We start from the raw sequence: 22,321 nt of genomic DNA, 5'->3' as shown, positions 1-22,321 counted from the left end.
AATTCGCTGATGACATAGCCTTATTATCACACAGACTACAGGATATGCAAGAAAAGGTCACAGCTTTAAGCGAAGTAGGAAAAAGCGTAGGCCTCAAAATAAACCACAAAAAAACTAAAGTACTTAAAGTAAACAACAAACAAATTGGAGACATAGAACTGGATTCTCAGACCATAGACCAAGTAGATAGTTATATATACCTTTGGAGTGTAGTCAGTGTATTAGGTGGAACAGACGAAGACATTAAACGTCGTATAAATCTAGTGCGTCAGACATTTACACATCAAATATCAACCTGGAAAGCTCCCCACATGTCCAACAAAACTAAAACAAGAATCTTTAACTCTAATGTCAAGGCGGTCCTACTGTATGATTCTGAAACATGGAGAACAACTGAAGCCACAACAAAAAAAAGTACAGACCTTCACCAACAGATGTCTGAGAAATATCTTAAAAATACACTGGTATGACAAAACAGAAAACATCAAACTGTGGGAGATTGGTGGAGAGAAAATATAGAGGTGCAGATCTTAGAGAGGAAGTGGAGATGGATTGGTCACACCCTTAGAAAAGATAACAGCAACAGAGCTAGACAGGCCTTAGAGTGGAACCTCCAGGGCACAAGACGTAGAGGAGCACCAAAAAGTATGTGGTATGCTAGAGGAAGCCGAGAGGGCCGGAAAGAGCTGGGAAGTCTTTAAAAAACTAACAAGACACCGCAGAGAGTGGCGTGTTTTTACGTTCCATGAAGAACGCAAAGGAAAAATGATAATAATGAGTGTAGATTAAGCCGCTGTCCACCATGGTTCTCATTATTTTTTTTTTTATTTTTTAAGCATGCATATAAAGTACATAATGGTCTATTAGCTTTGTTTTAAGTTATCTACAAATGTACATACCTTTATCGTGATCAAACGGGTTGTACTTTGGATGATATTCCCTACAGAAAACAAAAAGACAAGTAAAATATTATAAAATAATATTATCCTCTTTTATTTGCTTTCTGTGGGCATAAAGTAGGGTTGTTTTGGAATAACATTAAAGGGGGTCTGTGACCTTGCGCGCATAGCCAGAGATTTAAGCTTCTGTGAATAAAAAGCCACCTGCTTCATTGCTGTAAGAGAAGCGATTAGAAGACCCAGTTTTTGTGTGTCAAGCGGCCTTGCCAACTAATCTGAGCAGCTGTTTTAGAATGAGTTGTCTAAATATCATATCATGGCCATCACGTTATCATAACATGGTCATCAAGTTATCATAACATAGCCATTGAGTTATCACAACATTGACATCAGGTTATCATGACATGGCCATTAAGTTATCACAACATTGACATCAGGTTATCATGACATGGCCATCAAGTTATCATAACATGGCCATTAAGTTATCACAACATTGACATCAGGTTACCAAAACATGGTCATCAAGTTATCACAACATGGAATCCAGTTATCACAGCATGGCCATCAAGCTATCAAGACATGGCCATCAAGTATCATAACATGGCCATCAGATTATCACAACACGACCATTAAGTTGCCACATTATTGCCATCAAGTTATTACAACATGACTATCAAGTAATCCCTACATGGCCATCAAGTTATCCAACATGGCCGTCAAGTTATTACAACATGGCCATTAAGTTAGCACAGCATGGCCATAAGGTAACATAACATAATCGTGAAGTTATTACATTAAATTACCACAATGTTTGTCAAACTACCATCAACTTACACCAACATAATCATCAAACGACATTAAGTTACCCTAAGATTGCTTTCATTGAACTCTACATGATTATTTTGGGTACTCTAAAGTTACCTTCACAATAATCATACACTTTGTACACCAGTTCTTTGGATGAAGGCAAAATTCGAAAGTAATAGTAATTCTTAAGGTAAGAGACATTTTAATTATTTTATAAAAAAAAAATAAAAAAAATAAATAAAAAGTCAGAACTCTGAAGGAACCAGTAACTAAGCGCTGAAATAATCTCTCACAAATATGCTAAGACGGTCCAGAGGCGTAGTGAGGGAGGCAAGGGGGGGGGCACAGAGGGTGCAAAAAAAACAAAAAACAAATATGATTGTTAGGCTAACAACATTTTCACATAGAAATAATTATTATTGCGTTACTTGATCTGTCTAATAAATTATCATTATGCTTATTTTAATTCTATAAGAGACTTCATCTCGCGTTAAATCTGATGTATTTACTGTATTCATGATTGAATTTTAAAAACAAATCGATAAAAAAAAATTCAGAAGCACCATGAAGTATTAGAGTTCTTTTGAGCACGTACAACAGCCGCGAGTAGGCCCTATTTGGTACAAGTATATAGTAAATCTATTGTACTTATTTTAGTGAGGTAATACTGCCACAGTCTCGCTTGACTTTGCCTGCTTTATCTTCGCCTCGGGTCATGAGGGTGAAAAGACACGTGTAACTCCTGATATAGGAACAGGAAGTAAGAATTGACTAAGAATGACTAAATTGGCTCTTAGTCAGTAGTAAACTTAAGTGAGTAAGTCTCGGAGCCTCAAGAGAGGCCAGGGCGAAAGAGCGCCGAACCAACAAAAAGCTGAGAGAAGAAGCAGGCTTATCTGCAACTGACCCATGCCACATATGCGGCCGGCTTTTAAAAGCAAGGATTGGAATTTACAGCCACCTCGAGTCCAAAAATTGGAAATGAGAAATGTGCTTATCTTCGACCACGAAGGATAAGGGTCGAGAGAGTGGTCACTGACGGTTAGTAGTATCTTTTGGTCACTTGAAAAGTGTAGTAACTTTTAAGCAGTCGAAGTCAGTAGTATCTTTTGGTCCGTTGCGGACAGTAGGAACTTGAGTTAAGGGGAGGTATCCCTAGAGAAAATTGAGTTTTAGGTCTAGGATATCGATTTTTAACTAATAACATAATTAAGTAGATCAATCATTTATCTTTACATTACAATAATTTTTATTGCTTAAATCTGTGTCTAAAACATGTTTTTTAAATGTTTTTGTAAGGTCTATAAGACAAAATCTTAATAAAATTTATACTTTAAACTCATTTTTCTCAGAACGTTAGTTTTTGCACATGTCATTGTTCTTTACTAGGAATTTCTCCTAAACTACTTGATAGATTTTGATGAAATTCGAAACACTTCTTAAGGACATCATTAACTTTACTCGTACAATGATTTTTTTTCAATATTTTATTTACTTTTTTTTAAAAGTATTTTTAATTAATATTTATCCTGTTTTTTTTAGGTCTAAAAAATACTAAAAATTCAAAAATTTGTAAAAAATTAAACTTACTTAAATCTTTAATTCTGACGTTGTATCAATTTAGAGGATCCTTTTTTCTTATCTTTTAATTCAATTTCATGTATTTCTGATCAATAGTTTTTACAAAATTCAGACTTTTAATTTGTATACAATAAACAATATGGCCACCGTTACCATGGCAACCATCATTAAAAAAACTTTTTTTTTAGCATCATTTATTTTAGAATATCATTATATGTTACCATAACAAATTTTAAGGGCCTAGCTTCAGAAATAACAAAAATAAGATTTTCAGGGATACCTCTTAAGCTGAGAGTTGTCACTTGAAGTCAAAAAAGACAGTAAAAGTATTTCTAATAGTTATTATTTTGTATTTGGAGCTGGACACATATTATTATTGTTTACTGTTACCCGCTGTGATGCGGACGTTACTTGTAGTCTATTCTGGCGAACTTAACATGTTGGATATATTTGATACCGCTGTTATCTGCATATGTGGTTATGTTCTATATTAGATTATGTAACCACCAAAAAGTGCATTATTATCATTAAATAAATTTCATATTTTGTCTGCTAAAGTGGATTTAGGTCAACCTGTGATATCTATGTTTGTCACGTGTTGAGTGGACACATGAACCCAGCATTCATCAACTACACACAAGTGTGTTACAAATACATTCTAAGGCTGTTTGTATTATATTATATTGAAATACACTTTATTTATAAGTCTATATTTCTATGTCGACACTGGCAGCTGGGAAGAGGTGGCACTGGACAGATCCACATGGATAGAGAGAGCATAAAGAAAGGGTCTCGGATTGCAGATGTCATACACAACACTAGCAGAAAGAAGGATGGTTATATATGCCCAACCTGCGATCGCAGCTGTGTATCAAGGATTGGCCTCTTTAGTCACACAAGAAGTTGCAAAGGGAAAAAGATCGTCTCTCGAGACGTAAAATGCCACAGATATTTCTATGTGATGTTCATGGAAACTTGGGGGGGGGGGAGCACCGGGCGCACGTTTTGCTCACTACGCCTCTGCTAAGACCGTTAAAGGTAGTACAGTGTTAATAGACTTACCCTCCTCCCTCGAAGCGTCCAGGCATGATGATAGGTCTGTTATCCACGTAGGGTATTGACAATGGTTGAACTATGGATCCGTATCCTGCATATCAAAAGAATTAAAGTTATAATAAATAAAATACTTTATGTATCGCAAAATATGAATAGAGCAAATTTTTTTTTTATTTAATTGTTAGAATTTTTTTCAGACATTTTGCATGAAACACTTTAGGTATCTTAAAATATTCCAAAAGTGCACTTCAAAAACACGCAAAGATACTTCTATACTTGTCAGATTTACACACACACAACTTTCACAAAGTTAAATTGTATGAAATGCCGGGTAGAAAGTCCATCAGTAGTTTGTTTCCGTATATTAGCAATATAGCTGCAAGACGTCTGTGTCAAGTTGGAGGTAGGCCTACTTTGTCTTGCTTGCAGCTTTACTTCGTTCTCCAGCATTGTACCTCAGAATCTCGTTCTCATTGTTCTCCTCCTGTTCTCTGAGGAAGTGAAAGATTAACATTGTGGGGGGTGGGGAGGGGTTGGTCCTCAATAGACAGCTGAAATGCATGGAGTCATACCTCCACTGAATTGTTTGTTCGAGGTACATTGCCCTGTACTCGATCTCTAACATCCCATAAGGTGATCACCATCTTAACGAATTCTGACACACCCAAGTGTCGGTGCGTAGATTATGGCATTCTAGCACCAATGTGTATTAAGTGCACAATTTATGAACGCACTTACTTTTTGTTGCCTTGCTTGTAAGCTGATGGAGTGTTTTTGTTATGCTGGTGTAACGTTTGTTGAGATTCTTCTGTGTTCCCCTGTTTAGGGTGAGTATCTAAGGCTGCGTTTAGCAGTTGTTTTGATGCCATAGTGATAGTATACTAGACCTTTTTAGTTTGTCTTTACTTTGTCTTTACAGGGAGTTAGTTTGGGATTGGAAGTCTACGCTGGTGACTAGAGACAGCAGTGTGTTGTGTTGTGGTTTTCGAACATTAATGTGTACGTTGTGGGACAGCAAGGTGTAGAATTATTATTTAATTAATAAATTCACAGTATTAAAATGTTCCAAATTCAATGTCATAACTCCATTAGTTTGTCATCATACTTATATTTATATCATTAAATATTTACATTGTTACCAGTGAGTCATTTATTTATTGTAAGCACGAAGGTGCCTGGTTGAATGTCAGGGGCCCGGGCAAACGAGCTAAGGCCTTAACATAACCCTGACACCAAGTTTGCCAATGTTGCGGCAAAAGAGACCTGATTTGATCAAAGAGAGCTGCCTCAGATAATCAAGATTTCTGATTATAACACACACACATGTGTAGTGGGGAGGACATAATATACGGGTCGGCTCAACTTGACCAAGCACCGGTCAGCAAAGGGTCAAGTTGACCTCTGCCCCGGTAGCTGAGATTTGAATTCCTTTTCCTGCTGGCATCCTCGATTGAAACTTGCTGCTACGCACCTACTCCAATACCACCTTGTCTGATCCTGCTGTGTTTGTCCTAAGTTCATTGTTTTGACCAAGGCTGCAGGTAAACACATTTTTACTGTTTTTTGTACATCACATATTCTTGTTTATTTTTTATATATATCATATTGCTACCCAGGTTTTGTCCTCATTGTCTGACTACCTTTGTTCTATTTAATTGTCATAGTTTTTGTAAGAAAAGGTAAGAGCGAAGCTCTTCAATGTATGTTAGTTTTCTATAGAACTATTTGATTTATTTTTTATTAATTACTTTGTCATTTATTTTATTAATGTTTGGTGGTGTTCCATATCTCTCTTATGTTCATAAAAGAGATGATTGGTTCACACTATAAGATTTTCTTTTTTGTTTTTGCTTGATCTAGTATTTATACCTGATGTTGTGTTTACATTTTTTTTTACAAATTGGTCTGTTCATTTAGACCATATAATTATGTTTATTTTATGCTCATTAGTAATCATGTTGTATGTTTGCCTTGGCAGGTTTTTTGTGTACATTAAACTTATAATAAGCCTCCTGACTTGCTTCGTCATTTTGGTTGTTATAATTCTGTGTCGAACCCACCACAGAATCTTTTGGTGTCAGAAGTGGGATCCGAAGAAAGAGTCTACCAGACCTCCCTTTCAGACGATAAGTGGAGCCTTCGGAACCTTGCAATCAAGTCAGAAGCTGAACAAGTACTTTTTTTATTATATTGTACCATTTGAGATATTCCGGTTGTTTGTTTTTTTTTCTTTCAGGCTAGTTTAGGTAGTTATTATTTAAAGTATATAATTGTATTAAGTTAGAGTATAATTGTATTAAACAAAAACCTGCAGCCAATGGAGAACAGGACAAAACACAATGCAGTGGATTGGGGTGAGGTCGGTCCTTTGGGCAGCGAAGGAGAGCCAGAAGGAGGAGCAGGAGTGGACCAAACTGAAGTCGCTGCCCTCCGGGCTCAGTTAGAGGCCCTGAAACTGGCCTGCCAACGGCCTCTCATAATCTCGGAACAGACAAAGCGGGTGCGCCAGTTCAGTGGTAGGGGCACTGCCGATGAGCCAACAGCTGAGGACTTTGCAAGGGAAATAAGAGAGGCATGGGAGCTCAGGCCTTATTCTGCACAGGAAAAGGTGGCAGTCATTATGAGCAATGTCAGCGGCCCTGCCAGGAAGGAGCTCGATTTGCAGACCTCAAAGACAAAGAGTGACCCAGAAGCCTTGTTGGAAACCCTCCTTGAGGCGTTTGCCCAGACTATGCCAGTGCGAGAAGCTGAGGTGGTCTTTCTGAGATCACGTCAACAGATAGCAGAGTCCCTTCGAGACTTCTCGCACAGGCTCTTCAGCGAACACTCGGTGGCGGTAAGCCAACAAAGGCGGGAGAGAGTTGAGTGCTTCAGTGAGGCAAGGCTGAGGGACCAATTCGTTCATGGGCTGAATGACTCTGCACTACGTAGGGAACTGCTGAGACTGGTGGAGGAGGAACCAGCAATAACATTCATTGCAGTTAGAAACCAGGCCCTCAAATGGGAAAGCCAGGACCGAGGAAACTCCCAACTACAAAACCAGTGGTGTGAACTGGTAAGTTCCCAATTGAACAGGTTTGGGGAGTTATTGGAGGCTTTACAGCACACTCCACAAGCAAATGGGCAGAGCAGCCCATACCCCGACCAGCCTCTCCCCCAAACACAGACAAGTCACCAAGTTCAGTGGGCAGTTAACCGCCCCACAGCACCTGCAGGACTGATTTGGGCGCAAACAAGTAGGGGATTCTTCCCATATGCTGAGGATGGAGCACCAGTCTGCATCAACTGCTGGAAGTCTGGACATGTGGCGAATCAATGTCTGGAATTGTCACAACCTGAAACTCTGATTCACTCAAGTGCTATTGGTTGTTCTGTCAATGGTCTATTGCCCCCTGTTTCAGAAAATCCACCCACAATACCTAAAAGGCAGAAGTTAGGAAAATGGTGTAATTTTCACAACAGCCGCTCACACAATTTGTATGAATGCAGATCACAGCCAATCCACACAATTGCTGCCCTTTTTCCTGGATACACAAACAACCCATCTTCATCTGGACGTAATCCGCAAGTTGAAGAGGAAGTGCTAATCAATGGACGTAGGGCTAAATGTCTATTAGACTCTGGCTGCTCTTTTGATGCTATTGTCAGTAGATCTTTTGTAAGACCTGAAGACATTATGGATGTATCAGAGACCCTTCAATCTCTTGACTTAGACATCCCACCCAAAACAGTACCACTTGCTAAAGTGCATGTTAAGTCCCGTTTTGTCCATAGTACTATTACAGCTGCTGTTTTAGAATCCTCATTGTATGACATTGTACTTGGATCAAGATTTATAAAGCTGGAAATTCCCCAAAACTCCACTATTAAGTTGCCTTCAGTGCATCTAACCGCATCCTCTCGACAAGGAGTAAGAGACACCCAAGACGTTTTTAAATCCAAGCACACTATAAGAGATATGACGCCATCACACCTGCCTATTAATGTTAGCTCTCAATGTAGAGAGGCCCTGCAGGTTGCGAGAGAAACAGTCAAGTCTCACCCCTCCGAATTAGTTAGCAGGAGCAAACTTGCCATTTCACCTCAAGTCAACCAAGTAGGACAACGGGCCAATAAACAGGCTAGGCGCATTCACACCCGTGGTGCAAGTCACCTTACCCAACCAGGCTCTACATCCAGAGACGGAAAGTTTGAGGCTTGTCAGTCATGCAAGTCCCGGATTGATAAGTTCCGCAGACCATATTCATTCAGGAGAAACAAACAGTGCCACCAGCAACAGAGACTTTTTGGTTCACCCCTCACTACCGCACTACCATCAGGTTCCCAAACATCTATGACAGATTTTAGTGTCCTTGATTACCAGATGGAAAGCCCACAGCACCAGCTACATTCTTCATACAAAGAGAAACTTGATAGGCCACCCTGTAGAATCCAAGGTTCAAGTACACTACAGTCCGGAAACATATATGGTGTCCAAGAAAATGGCTGTTCGGAGAAGAAACAGTTGTTTCTGTTTCCAGAAACGTACTAGGCTAAACGCCCCGAGACGGGTCGTTTCAAGCTAGGGGCTCTGTAGTGGGGAGGACATAATATACGGGTCGGCTCAACTTGACCAAGCACCGGTCAGCAAAGGGTCAAGTTGACCTCTGCCCCGGTAGCTGAGATTTGAATTCCTTTTCCTGCTGGCATCCTCGATTGAAACTTGCTGCTACGCACCTACTCCAATACCACCTTGTCTGATCCTGCTGTGTTTGTCCTAAGTTCATTGTTTTGACCAAGGCTGCAGGTAAACACATTTTTACTGTTTCTTGTACATCACATATTCTTGTTTATTTTTTATATATATCATATTGCTACCCAGGTTTTGTCCTCATTGTCTGACTACCTTTGTTCTATTTAATTGTCATAGTTTTTGTAAGAAAAGGTAAGAGCGAAGCTCTTCAATGTATGTTAGTTTTCTATAGAACTATTTGATTTATTTTTTATTAATTACTTTGTCATTTATTTTATTAATGTTTGGTGGTGTTCCATATCTCTCTTATGTTCATAAAAGAGATGATTGGTTCACACTATAAGATTTTCTTTTTTGTTTTTGCTTGATCTAGTATTTATACCTGATGTTGTGTTTACATTTTTTTTTACAAATTGGTCTGTTCATTTAGACCATATAATTATGTTTATTTTATGCTCATTAGTAATCATGTTGTATGTTTGCCTTGGCAGGTTTTTTGTGTACATTAAACTTATAATAAGCCTCCTGACTTGCTTCGTCATTTTGGTTGTTATAATTCTGTGTCGAACCCACCACACATGTAACACATCAACATCAACATAGACCTAGTCTTTGAAAAGGGTCCTGACATATCAAAATCATATTTTTAGCAAGTTATGCATTTTAAATATTGTTGAAAAGGAGAATGAGATAAAAAAAATGTAAGTGCTTTCTTTCTCTGTAAATACGGCACACTTTTAGATCTAATAATAGTGAAGAAGAGAGAGACCACCACAAAAAACGCTGCCCTGGACTTTCACTTACTAAACTCCGTTACTTTTATACACATCATATTTTAGTCCGCGCTATTTTGTCTTGCGCTATTTTGTCGCGAAATTTCGCGCTATTTAGTCGGCGCTATTTAGTCTGCGCTTTTTAGTCGGCGCTATTTTGTCCGCGCTATTTTGGCTGCGCTAATTTGTCTAAATGTGGTATTCAGACATCTGAATACAAGAATTGTGAGCCAAAACACACACACACACAAAAAAGAGAAAAACAAAAAAACTGATCAGTAAAGGAAAAGGATAATCAGATAATGAGCTGTAACTCACCGGCTCTGTCCAGGTCTCTGGTGGCATAGAAGTTATACGCCTGGCTCGTCGAATCATTGATTCTATAATTACCAGATGTGGCTTCCGTGCTAAGGGATGGAGAAAGATCAAAATAGCTTTAGCCAAAAGTGGGGGTAACATAATTAGAGCCTCAAGAGCTAGCTTAAATAGAGTAAAAAAAGTAAACAAATAATTCTTTTATATGTGGTATCGTTTTACAAAAAGGCAATGGTTTTTATAGAGTTCATTATAGTTAATTATTCAAACCCATGCTGAAATGGTTAAGACATTATAGAAAGTGAATTACATGATGTTATAGTAAATGTGTGTACAAGGTTCACTAATAAAAGATGATTTTGAGTTTTTCTGTAGATACGCTGACCCAGCTGTGACCTACATACTTGGTAACCTTTAACTCTTTCTCTTCGTAATTATTTACCACATTCTTGTGGAATCAACGTTGGTATCGTCAGTTAGGAGAGAAAGAGTTAATACAGACTAATGAGGACTGTACCCTGACCAAGCGTTATAGAAGGGCAGGACACTCACCTGCAACGTCACCACCTGTGGGCAGTTTAGTTTTTACGTCGCAGGTCCATACGACGTGGCAACGAGCTATTGGTCTTAACTGCCCGCAGGTTGTGACGTTGCAGTTTAGTGTTGAGAGCTTCTATAACAAATGGTGTCGACTGTGCATGCCGACCTCCTCGTGGTGTAATCTGGGAACTCGAGTAAGTTTATTTCCACGCTCTTGGGATGTTCTGAAAAGGGTAAAGGTTACGTAAGCAACTTCCTGGTTGGCATTCACGCTCGAATGGTGCATAGCTCTGCAGGCAGTTGTCTGGGGGAAGCGCTATACTCTGGCGGACAGGGTTCTTGGACACTCGCCTGGAGTAAAGCCTGCGCTTTTCCTGCGCTTGTCAGAGCCTAGAGCTAATGCAGAAACCACACCCTGGAGACTAGTGAAGGGTCAAGCCTTTTAAAACCTTCCACAGGTTCTAAACTGGGGTTTCAAAATAGGTATCCTGCATTAGGGTGCTACCTCACAAAGTCTGTACAAAGGATCAAGTTGTTAAAAAAAACATTCTTCCCAACACACAAACCTAAATAACATCACTTGCCCTAAAAACAAAACACTACAACAAATATGCTATACAGAATACTTTTATTAAACACAAAGCTTGTTATGAAGTGTAATTATTGTATCAATTTTTAATCTAGAACAACACAATAAATCTGCGCGATTAGAATAATCAATGTCTTTCCCATGTTCGAAATACCAAACAAAATAATTAATTACCAATAGCTAATTAACTGATTGGTTAATTATTTTATTGATTCTGGTTTTGTCAGGTAGAACAAATAATTGTGCGAAATTTCAGCTTGGGTTTGGGTGTCGGAGAAAAAACGTGACAGACAGACAGAACAAGTTGATATAAGCTATGTAAATAAAAAGTTACAGCCTTCGAGGTCATTCACTATTCACGTGTATTCAAATAACTTTTTGAAGCATTTGGCTTAACATGTGTTTGTTTTGGTGTGCTGTGCTAGAAAGAAATTTTCTTTGATCTTATCTCATCTTATATAATACAGACGTTACTTCAAAAAAAAAAAAAGATGATTACGTCATACTCTTCATGCATTCAGTCATACATGCAGTTTAATCAAACAAAGTTAGGTAAGTCATCCTGTTTTGTTTTTTATTGAGAAGAATTTCCATTTTTTTATTGTTTGTTTGTCTTGTGTAGAGACTGGTTTCAATGGATTATTTTTCAGGAGACTGGCCTGGTGGAGTGCATTGTTTTTGAAAATAAATTGGGATGATTCAATGCATTATTGTAACATACGTAAAATGCTGGTCAGCAAATGAAAACGTATGTATAATACTTTAGAATGGATCTGGGTTCGTGTGTCCTGGAGCTACACTTCGCACGTAACAAACATATCTCGTACTGTACAAGTACTGTACTGACAGTACTGTACAAACATAACTAGTACTGTACTAGTACACACTGACTTGAGTCAATTTTAATAGATAAAATAACGTTTATTTAATTAAGAAAAATATACTGCAGCTTCAAGCATTCAGTTACAAGTCACTGGTTAAATAAGACTAAGACTAAGACTAAGACTGCTTTATTGATCCTTACCGAAACTTGTTGTTATTAAAAGGACTCTTTTCTCATATAAAGACAACACAACAGAAACATTCACATAAATACAACAGGCAAAACATAAAAAGATCATTCAGCGACATGGTCCTGATCATGTTTCCTGGTCAACGAGTGGCGTTGATATAGTCTGACCGAGTGAGGTAGGAATGAGTTTTTGTACCGCTCCGTTCTTGTTTTGATTGGCAGTAGTCGCCCACTTCCCGACGACCTGACATAGTTCTGATGGAGCAGGTGGCCGTTGTCTTCCAAGATTTTTTCGATTTTCCTTAGACACTTTTGTTCAAAAAGTTCCTTTAAATGTGGTAATGTTGTGAGTGTAATTTTTGATGCCCTTTTTATGATGGTTTCTAGACGGTGCAGCAGGCCATACAAACTGGCATGATATCCTTCGTACTAGTTACATAAATATAATCCTTCGTGTTGAAATACAGTTACATCCGCATCACAGCGGTATCAAATAAAAAGTTCTTTAAAATAAATCTATCTCACACTAAGTACAACTCTAATAATACATCAAGTCCGCATCACAGCGGGTAACAAAGGCAACGCTATAAGTGCATAAAGCGCAAAGCCCTAAAGTTGACTGCTCCTAGTACAGAAAACAACTACTACTAATTTAAAGTGAATTTAGTCATTCTTAGTTCCTCTTTCTGTTCAAAGGTTTTTCTCGTGGCTTTTCACCTTCTTGACCCAAGGTGAAACAAATAACACTCAATGTCAAACGAGACTGTGACAATTATTGAAGAGATTTTACTGTTACAATGCATTCTTTTTGAAGAGATTTCACTAGTACAAGACATCATTTCTGAAAACAAATTGACTAATATTTCGGCTGCATTTACTGGGCTTAAAATCTCGACAAATCATAGTGCTTTGGGCTGTATCTTATAAAGCTGTTCAAGAGAGGTCACGTCAAAAAATTTAACTTTACGGACAAGGTCAAGACGCTGTAACCTTTTTTAATCTTTTAAATTCATGGAGAAGGTCAAATCACACAGAAGTGACCACACTCAGGAGAAGGATCCTTGTTTATGTCATACGTGGGAATAGAAGATTGGGTGTGGGAGACACAACGTGTACAAACTTTATACCAGACAGACAAGAGCTGATATACGCTTTATAAAGAGAAGTGTAAGGTGTTGGTAACTTACGATTTACATGAGTTTCTATTATATGTCATCTTTAACGTCTCTAATTATCTATTTATCATTTCTATTTTGAAGTGACGCCTGTATTATATAAGATAAGATAAGATTTACCTTCTCTAAGTACGTTATATTTTTTGTTCCGGGTTAGTTCCTAACCCTTCCCCCTTGGGGGTCGATTGACAATTTGCCAGGGGTCGCCTATAACCATCGAAAATAGGGACTGATGATGTCTATTCTTCTATTGTTGTATGTAGGTGTGGGGGAGGGGGTCGCGCAGAGTGGGGGATTGTAAAAAGGGGCCGCCGAGCATAAAAGGATGAGAACCGCTGAGTTAAAGGGTAATTCATGTCCCTCGACGTACATCAACATACGAGCCCAGTAGTCGTAAACAGAGCCGGACTTAAGAGAGGATACTTACGTTTATGACATGTCACTTCGTGAGGCCTCAATATAAAAAATGTCAGCTTAAAAAAAATCTAATCTCAAGACATTTTTTAAAAATTAGATATGGAAAACAAAGGACCTTAAAAGCATTTTTTTAAATTACAAGGCTTATATCAACTCTGTCTGTCTGGTAAAAAAGTTTGGAAACGTTATTGCTCCCACATCCATTCTCGAATTCTCCATTCTCGAATCAAGTTGAAACTTTTTTTGCTGAATTATTAATTGACATAGACAAGACATGAATTAATTTAAAAAAAATAACCTTTTAGATAATTACTTATTAGCATTTAATTGTTTCGTTTGATACCAAGAAGGGAAATTAATGCACCCAAATTTATAGAAATCTATATTTTTCCGCCTTAGGTATTCTAACTCGTGAACACATGTGTTTATATATATATCTGAACATTGTCAAAATCAGCCATTTTTCTGTCTTTTTTTTTAGGGGGGGGGGCAAGGCGGAAAGGAAGTGGAAGGGGGAGATTAGAGATTAAGTTTATTGTTAGAGTCTAGCTCTAGAGAGTTATCTACTATAGATTTTAAAAAAAGCGTGTGAAACTTCATCATGACTAGCATAGCCTAATATTATGGACTAGGTCTTGCAGTCACTGTAAATGTTAGGCGATCGTAAACTTCGTGACCTATTTCGAAGATGCCAAAACGGTGCGATTGGTTAGATCTAGAGGGAAGGGGCATGTCTTTGAAAAAATCCAATATTATCCCCCTTTGAAACTTCTGGAATGTGAAGAAATTTTGTGTCCAGTTTATAAATATAACTAGACATATGTTACCCGCGACCCGCGGGTCTTTATTTGCGCATTACTTTCGATATAGTCACTGAGAGTGTTTTGTAAACAATTAAACGAAATAATAGTGTAATAAGTAAAGCGAATGTGTCAATGTAAAAATAGTGTGAATGAAGCTATCAAATCAAAATAGCTAATAGGCTTAATTAAATCCATTTTTTTTTTCAAATTGAAACATTTGCTTGTAGGCCTACATATATTTGATTAAAATTTGAGATGAATAGACTAAATTTTGTATGTTCATGTGTATAAAGTATAAAGTAGGTCTTGAGGTAGACGTAGATCTAAATCTACACTAATCTAGAGTTCTGTGCTGCGCATGCGTGAACTTTTTTTCATGAATGAATATAGGCCTATCTCAACACGGCTACGCAGCTTTAGCGAACAGCGAACGAATGTATTAAAAATGCTTTAGAAAAACAAATTTGAATGTTAATTTGATTAAAATATGAAATGAATGGACAATAATTAGTATGTTTATGTGTTAAAGCATAAAACTATCTTTGCGAAAAGAAGTTTTATCATCTTAGAGTTCAATAAGAGTTTTAGACCTAGGCCTAGGAATAGACTCAGACCTCAGAAGAGAGATGTGTTAATGTGTAACCATTTGGTAATGTCTAATGAAAGAATGTTCGCCAGGAAATCTGTAGATATCAGGAACTAATTTATGTAAAAAACGCTTTTGAATAATCTAGTGGATTGGATTTATATGTATGTTAAACTTAGCTAATGATCCTTTCACGTTATTTCTCTTTCGCTACGAAAATAAAATTAGGTTTGCGAAAATGGGTTTACCCGAAGTCGATACATTCTTATCTATTAAAAACGAAAAGAGCGATAGCTTTGTTAAATGAATGGGATTATAAAGTGAACAATTAAACGAAATTATATTTAGTACGCGATTCATGAATGAATATAGATCTAGGCCTATCTCAACTCTGCTTCGCAGCTTTCATAGGAGAATGTAGCTTTAGAAAACCAAATTTGAATGTTTATTTGATCAAAATATGAAATGAATGGACTTTAATTAATATGTTTATGTGTTAAAGTATAAAACTATCTGTTCGAAGAGAAGTTTTATCATCTTAGAGTTGAATTAGAGTTTTAGATCTAGGGATGGGATTATAAAGTAAACAATTAAACGAATTAATATTTAGTACGCGATTCATTACGGAATTGTCTAATGAAAGAATGTTCGTCAGGAAATCTGTAATCACAGATATAAGGAACTAATTAATGTAAAAAATGCTTTTGAAACACAAAATTGAAGGTTAATTTTATTATATAATGAAATAAATGGATCTTCTTTTGTATTTTCATGTGTCAAAGTAAAAAACTATCTGCGCAAAGTGTATTTCTTAAAATTAGATCTAGGTCTAAATCCTTTCTATCTTTTCTCATGTCAACATTGTAGACATGGCCTAGATCCATAAAATACTATAGCTGTAATAGAGTCGGACAACTTTATTTTTTTTTGAGGGTCTTAAGTTTGTTTTAGGGCTACAATACATACACTACGGTCTAAGTTGGTACCCAAGGAACATTCCTGCCTAGTTTTATCAAGATTGGTCAAGCGGTTTCGATGTCTATAAGTAACATACATACATACATACATACCCCTCACATTCTACTTTATAATATAGAAAGAAGATTATACATTTTTAAAAAGTGTATAATGTTTACTATGGTGATATTACAAGGTCTTCAGGGCTCGCAAAGTCCTTCATTCAGGGAACAGTACCAGGAAAAAGAAGAAGAAGCAGACAGGGACAGACATAAAAGAATGGACGGGCCTGCCATTAAAGGAGGCTCTATCTAAGGCAAAAGACAGAGAGGAATGAAGAAAGATGGTCGAGAAACCTTGCATTGTGCCCCAATGGTTCAACAGACTAAGGGATAGGTAAAGGTAAAAATTATGTTGTAAAATGTTTGTAAAATGTTTGTTTGTAAAATGTTTTACATGTTTCGGATGTTCCTTCAGAGTTAAAGATAGTTTACTTCCTAGTCCAAACCTCCCGCAGGACGACGGGGGATGGGAGCGGGCAGGGTTTGAACCCTCGGCCGTCGATAAATCCGAACGACAGTCCAGCGCGCAAACCGCACGACCAGGCAGCCATTACTATTACAACTTTTTAAGCATGACTCAAAATGGAAAAACTCTCAAAGTTTCCCTTTAAAGATAATCTAAGGCAGTGATGCCCTACCTAATTCGACCCGCGGCCATTATTATTTCCAACACTCATCTCGCGAGCCACATGAACGAAAAGTTTTGAAATGAAATGAAATTGTTCTGAAATTATTTTGGTAGAAACCTCTGGATTTGATACTTAATTAATAGGTTATTTGACAATTAGTTTTTTTTACACGATAGAAACCATATACATTTTCTACTTAAATTTCTACATTTTATGTTGTTGTTTTATTAAACAGCCACACTTTCTTTATAAAATAAATATGTTGGCTTATTGTCATGTTCAACAACAAAAAAAGTAAAGATCTGTTAACTTTTCCAGGTAGATTCTACATTCAGAGTCCCATTTCATAAACAAACAAATGTTAAAGATCATGATACCAATCCATCAGAGAAAAGTGAGGACCCAAACGTAGGTAAAGGTACATTTTTTCAACCTTTTTTTTTTTTGTTCCGAAGGTAGATTTCCACAATAAGTGCCGACGTTGCGGCGGGCCGGATGGAACCACGTCGCGGGTGGATATGCCCGCGGGCCGTAGTTTGGGCATCACTGATCTAAGGAATCAGTTATCAAATACAGATAAAGTGAAAAACAAATGACAGTCACAGAATCTACATAGACATCTCAGCAGACGTCTTTATCTGGGGTTGAGTAAACCGAAGCCTTCTACAGTACGGTTGGGAATACCGACGAAAAGGATTCAAACCCTTGACCTTAGTAACGACAGACCGGAAAGCATGCCACATAACCAGACAGTCGAATGTAGGTCACCAGCCTAAATATTTGTCCTTAGTATTTTAGCTCTACATGAAGATATATCTCCCCAGAGACTGGAGAACTCCAGAGCGCACGGTAAGATTGTTTGAAGCAGACAGATTTTTAAAGGTATCGTTAGAATTATATTTCAATTAGTTTAGTTTTCTGGTGAGTATTTCCAATAAGAGATTATTTCACCTTGTCCCAATACGAAATTGATTTATCTTATCTTATCTTAAATATAACAGTGGGAACCGTGGTCGAGAGGCCAAGTGCGCTTGAAATAAACATTAAAGGTATCGTTAGAATTATATCTCAATTAGTTTAGTTTTCTGGTGAGTATTTCCAATAAGAGATTATTTCATCTTGTCCCAATACGAAATTGATTTATCTAATCTTATCTTAAATATAACAGATCAATATAACAGTGGTCGAGAGGCCAAGTGCGCTTGAACTTGGCTTGGCTTGGCTACCTAGAAGGGGGCTCGAAGTTCGACACCCGACTCGGGCAGAGTTGTGTTTACTGAGCGCCTAAAGGCAGCACGGAAAACCAACTCCTAGATACCCCCTCCCCACTGGTCCACAAATGAGATTGGACCAAAAGCGCTCTGAGCAGGCTGTAAGCATGAAAGTAGCGCTATATAAAAGCTATAATAATAATAATAATCTTAACTAAAAAAAAAACGAGGATAATCACGCCCTACGCATTTCCTGTGTCCATCTAGTCATGAATGTTTAATCAATGACTTAAACTCGTCGTTAGTTTTCCTGGCCACCCATTCCGTCCTCTAATTGCCCTACGGAAGATGTAAGAATTTTTTCTAGCGTATGGAATTGGAAATGTGCCTTTATTTGTTTTGCCTCTCTGAGTATTTCATTAGGTTTTGTCTTTCTATTTGTAAGTTATGGTTTAGTGTTTTTATGTATTCTCGCTACTTTACATTTTATTCTTCTGCCCTGTAGAATCTTGTTTTTATAAGAGAATTTAATCTTGCTACTAGAAGAAAAGAATTGATCTTGTCACTGTTAGAGAAGCTCATCTTGAGTATCCTGCAAGAGTGTTCAAATTGAGAAATACGTGACGTTTTCAACCTGACAAAGTCTTCTTTTTTGTTTTTTGGTTCCCACGTTTGTTTAAGTTCATCTCTTGAGACCAATAGCTATGCATGTCCCTCTCAAGACAAATCAAGATTTATAAAAGGCAGTCTACGAAACGAAACAACGAAATTATGGTGGATTTTTTCTATGTACTTAAAGACCTTTTAAAAAAAAATGGTTTTCAAGTTTTTTTGTTTTTTTTAGTTCCAACGATAGACATTTTATGTTCAACTGTAAACTGTAATTCACATTATTCAAGAGCATATTCCCAGGTTGATTAAATAATTATACTGAAACTTTATGGTCAAGCAGTGCTTGGCATGTTGGAACATTTTCTCAATTGATTTTCCTTATTGAATATTAATGCACTAGACACCGAAGTCAATTTAAACCTGGTCTTTCTATTTCATCTGGGCATGTTTTCATTACTTGGATGTCTGGGCTGTGAGCTTTTGGGACTTAATCTACTATTCGGTCACAGTGACATGGAAACAAGAGTTAAATAGGTTAGGCTACAAACGTCAGTCGTGATATGACTCGAATGACATTTTCCTTGGACAGTTATAGACTCGCTACCCGGGCATGCTACCCTGCCTCATAGTGGCGCCTGGGTGGAAGCGATCGTAAGAGGAAACGATTAGGCTAAAGGGTAGCAAAACAAGACTCCCGTGGAGGTGCCTAATTTAGTGCCTAAGGAGGTGTGAGAGCATCCTCATTGCACTGCGCAGAGTTGTAAAAAAAAGCTCCCACAACCTTGTCACAATCCAGGTGCTGTTCCTCAAGGGGCCTTTACATAATAAATGGCGTGTCCTGCACGGTTAGCCTGGTATAGAAAAGAAAAATGGCGGGGGGTCTTAATAGATATATACGCGGCCTCTTGCCGCGAGTCCAAGAGGCCGCGAGTCTGACCCACCCGCCAGACAAAACAGTGTACACTGTTTTCATACAGGCCGGTGAGAGGGAGCTCTTGTCCACTTTTGCTGGCCTAGAGTTCCAAGAGTCGAAGGCTCAACTCTACCTGACAGTTTAAGAAGAAGAAGAAAAATAGACTCGCTAAGAAATTAATTTCATAGCTCCAGTTTGCAATATACATAATGTATAAATGTAGCTTTTTTTTTCATTTTATAGCAGTATGATGTAGCGCTAAGAAATAACAGCTAGCAGCTTGCGAATAAAGATTAAATGCCCCCTCAATTACAGTTAAAAGAAATCTAAAGCAAAACTGAACTGTCAAATTCTTTGATCGCAACCAGGGGCTTTTAAGGTTCACTCCTCCCTACGGTCTAAGGCTATGTCTTCCCAATGGTTAGTATCAATGTTGACTGATTTTAAATCCCATTTTATCACATCAACGTAACGGAGGTGGGGGCGACCAGTTTTTCTTGAGCCAGACCCGTACAGAATGATTTTCTGGATACGATTGTCTTCCATCCGGCGAACATGTCCAAGCCAGCGCAGGCGGCGTTGCCTGAGGACCGTAAAGATGCTGGGAAGGCCCGTTCTCGCGAGGATCTCAGTATTACACATTCTTTCTTTCCATGATATTTTTAAGATCCTTCGAAGGCAGCGCAAGTGGAATGTGTTTAGTTTTCTCTCTTGCTTTGTGTAGGTTGTCCACAAAACTATAGTTACTACTGTTACTACCTTAATGTAGCGATCGGGGATATCATTCCCTCCTTCACCCTATTTTTTTTCAAAAAATTAAAATTAGAAGAAAAAAAAAAAGAAAGAAATATTACGTATTTTCATTAATTATACTACCAGCTGCTAGACTCCATCAATAGTAAGTATACTAGAATTTAAGTCACCGACTTAAAGGCAAAGTCCTTAACCCTTTAGACGCGTATAGTAGTTTCGCCTCTAAACACTAGAATTGTAATTCCATGTTGTATGCACTCTTGTAAAAAAGGCTCAGCACTTATAGGGTTAAAGGAGACGAGGTGGATGAGTGGTAAGCAGCTTGGCTTTCCAACCGGGGGTCCCGAGTTCGAATCCTGGTGAAGACTGGGATTTTTTTTATTTCAGGATCTTTAGGTTGACTCGTATTCCACCCAACTCTAAGAGAAAAGTAAAGGCGTTCCGTCATTGTGCTGGTCACATGACACCCTCCTTAAACATGGGGCTACAGAAACAGGTGATCTTTATATCATCTGCCCACTAGATCACAAGGTCTGAAAGGGAACTTTACTTTTTACTTACAGTCATTTGAGGCTCAAACCAATTAACAATAGACACATTGCACAAACTGATCTGTTTTTCTTCCAGTGTGCAGTGATTGGCAGATTTGAAATATGACCTGCTTTTTTTGTGAGAATAATTGCAAAATAGAAGGATGCGCTGTAGACTAGACTAAGCACCTCATAAAATGCAATAATTATGTTCCGAATCCAGGAAATAATGCCCGGAACCGGAACCTGAGACATCTGACATTCCACTAATTTTAGATAGAAACTATTTCTGAAGTACAGAGGACTTGAGAGGACTGCTGTATATATAAAGCCGCTGTAATGAACATTCTTTTTGTGCAAGGAGAAAATTAAAATAAAAATTCCTCCTCTATCCCTCTCCGAAAGAAAATGATGTTCGTTTGATCATGGTTTGATATGATATGCGACATATGCCCATGTAACAGCTACAATATCTAATGGACATGGACAATATATTTGATGAATGTAATATTAAATTTCACATTTTCATAATGACACTATAGTTCTGTCCATTATTACCTCTTTACAAATAGCAACCTATGGTTTGTTGTATTTTTAATCATACCTTCTAAAGCAGGGGTTCTCAACCTGTGTGTCGCGACCCCTTTGGGGGTCGTTTGACGATTGGCCAGGGCTCGCCTAAGACCTTCGAAAATATGGATTGTTTTTGTCTTTTCTTCTATTGCTGTGTGTGTTTGAGGGTGGGGGTCGCGGCAAAGTGAGGGATTGTAAAAAGGGGGTCGCCGAACTTAAAAGGTTGAGAACCGCTGTTCTAAAGTCTATTTTTCTTTCTTTTTTTTTTTCCAATTTCTTTTTTGTTTCGTTTATACGTGTTAAGTTAATGTGACATAGAAAAGATTGTTCCAGTTTCTGAACGGCTTGTTTCTTCATTACGACGAATACATTATCTCCCCTTGCGTCAAATTAACTCCAAAACGTTTCCAGAACTAAAATTTTCCCTTGAGAAATAAGATTTCACAGTTCTCATTTTACCGACCGGAACGAAAAATAAGCATCATTACAGTCTATATATAGACTTTCTGTGCTAATCAAACAGAAACTTTTATTTAAAACTATGAAACAATCCTAATTACAACTTCACCCCAATCTCCGAATTTAACTCTTTCTCTCCGTAATCATTTTCATCGTTCCGATAGAATTATTCATATTGCTCTAACCTGTTCTGATTAAATTCCAATAACTTTTTTGTTTGTTCTTCAGAAAATGCTAAATTTGGCATATACCCACAGGGGAATGCATGCTCTTTTTTTACACAACACAAATAAAAGTTTATGAATCCAAAAATCAATTGAGGTGTGTCAAATCAACG

At 37.7% G+C, this 22,321-nt stretch overlaps 1 protein-coding gene across 4 annotated transcripts in view; it reads right to left on the bottom strand.

Moving 5' to 3' along the window:
• LOC106050430 (centrosome and spindle pole associated protein 1-like) overlaps positions 1 to 22,321 on the bottom strand; it is a 100,725-nt gene that overhangs the window by 35,821 nt on the left and 42,583 nt on the right. For all 4 annotated transcript variants that reach the window (XM_056031055.1, XM_056031057.1, XM_056031054.1 and 1 more), the window contains 3 exons: positions 10,167 to 10,255; positions 4,350 to 4,434; positions 900 to 940 (listed from right to left, as the gene is read on the bottom strand). In XM_056031055.1, the coding sequence (XP_055887030.1) occupies positions 900 to 940; positions 4,350 to 4,434; positions 10,167 to 10,255 (215 nt within the window). The remainder of the gene's footprint in view (positions 1 to 899; positions 941 to 4,349; positions 4,435 to 10,166; positions 10,256 to 22,321) is intronic.

Source organism: Biomphalaria glabrata, chromosome 5, assembly GCF_947242115.1.
Source record: "Biomphalaria glabrata chromosome 5, xgBioGlab47.1, whole genome shotgun sequence".
NCBI classification, from domain to species: Eukaryota; Metazoa; Mollusca; class Gastropoda; family Planorbidae; genus Biomphalaria; species Biomphalaria glabrata.
The sequence above is the reverse complement of the archived record's forward strand: the minus strand, read 5'-3'. Positions and strand labels throughout refer to the sequence as shown.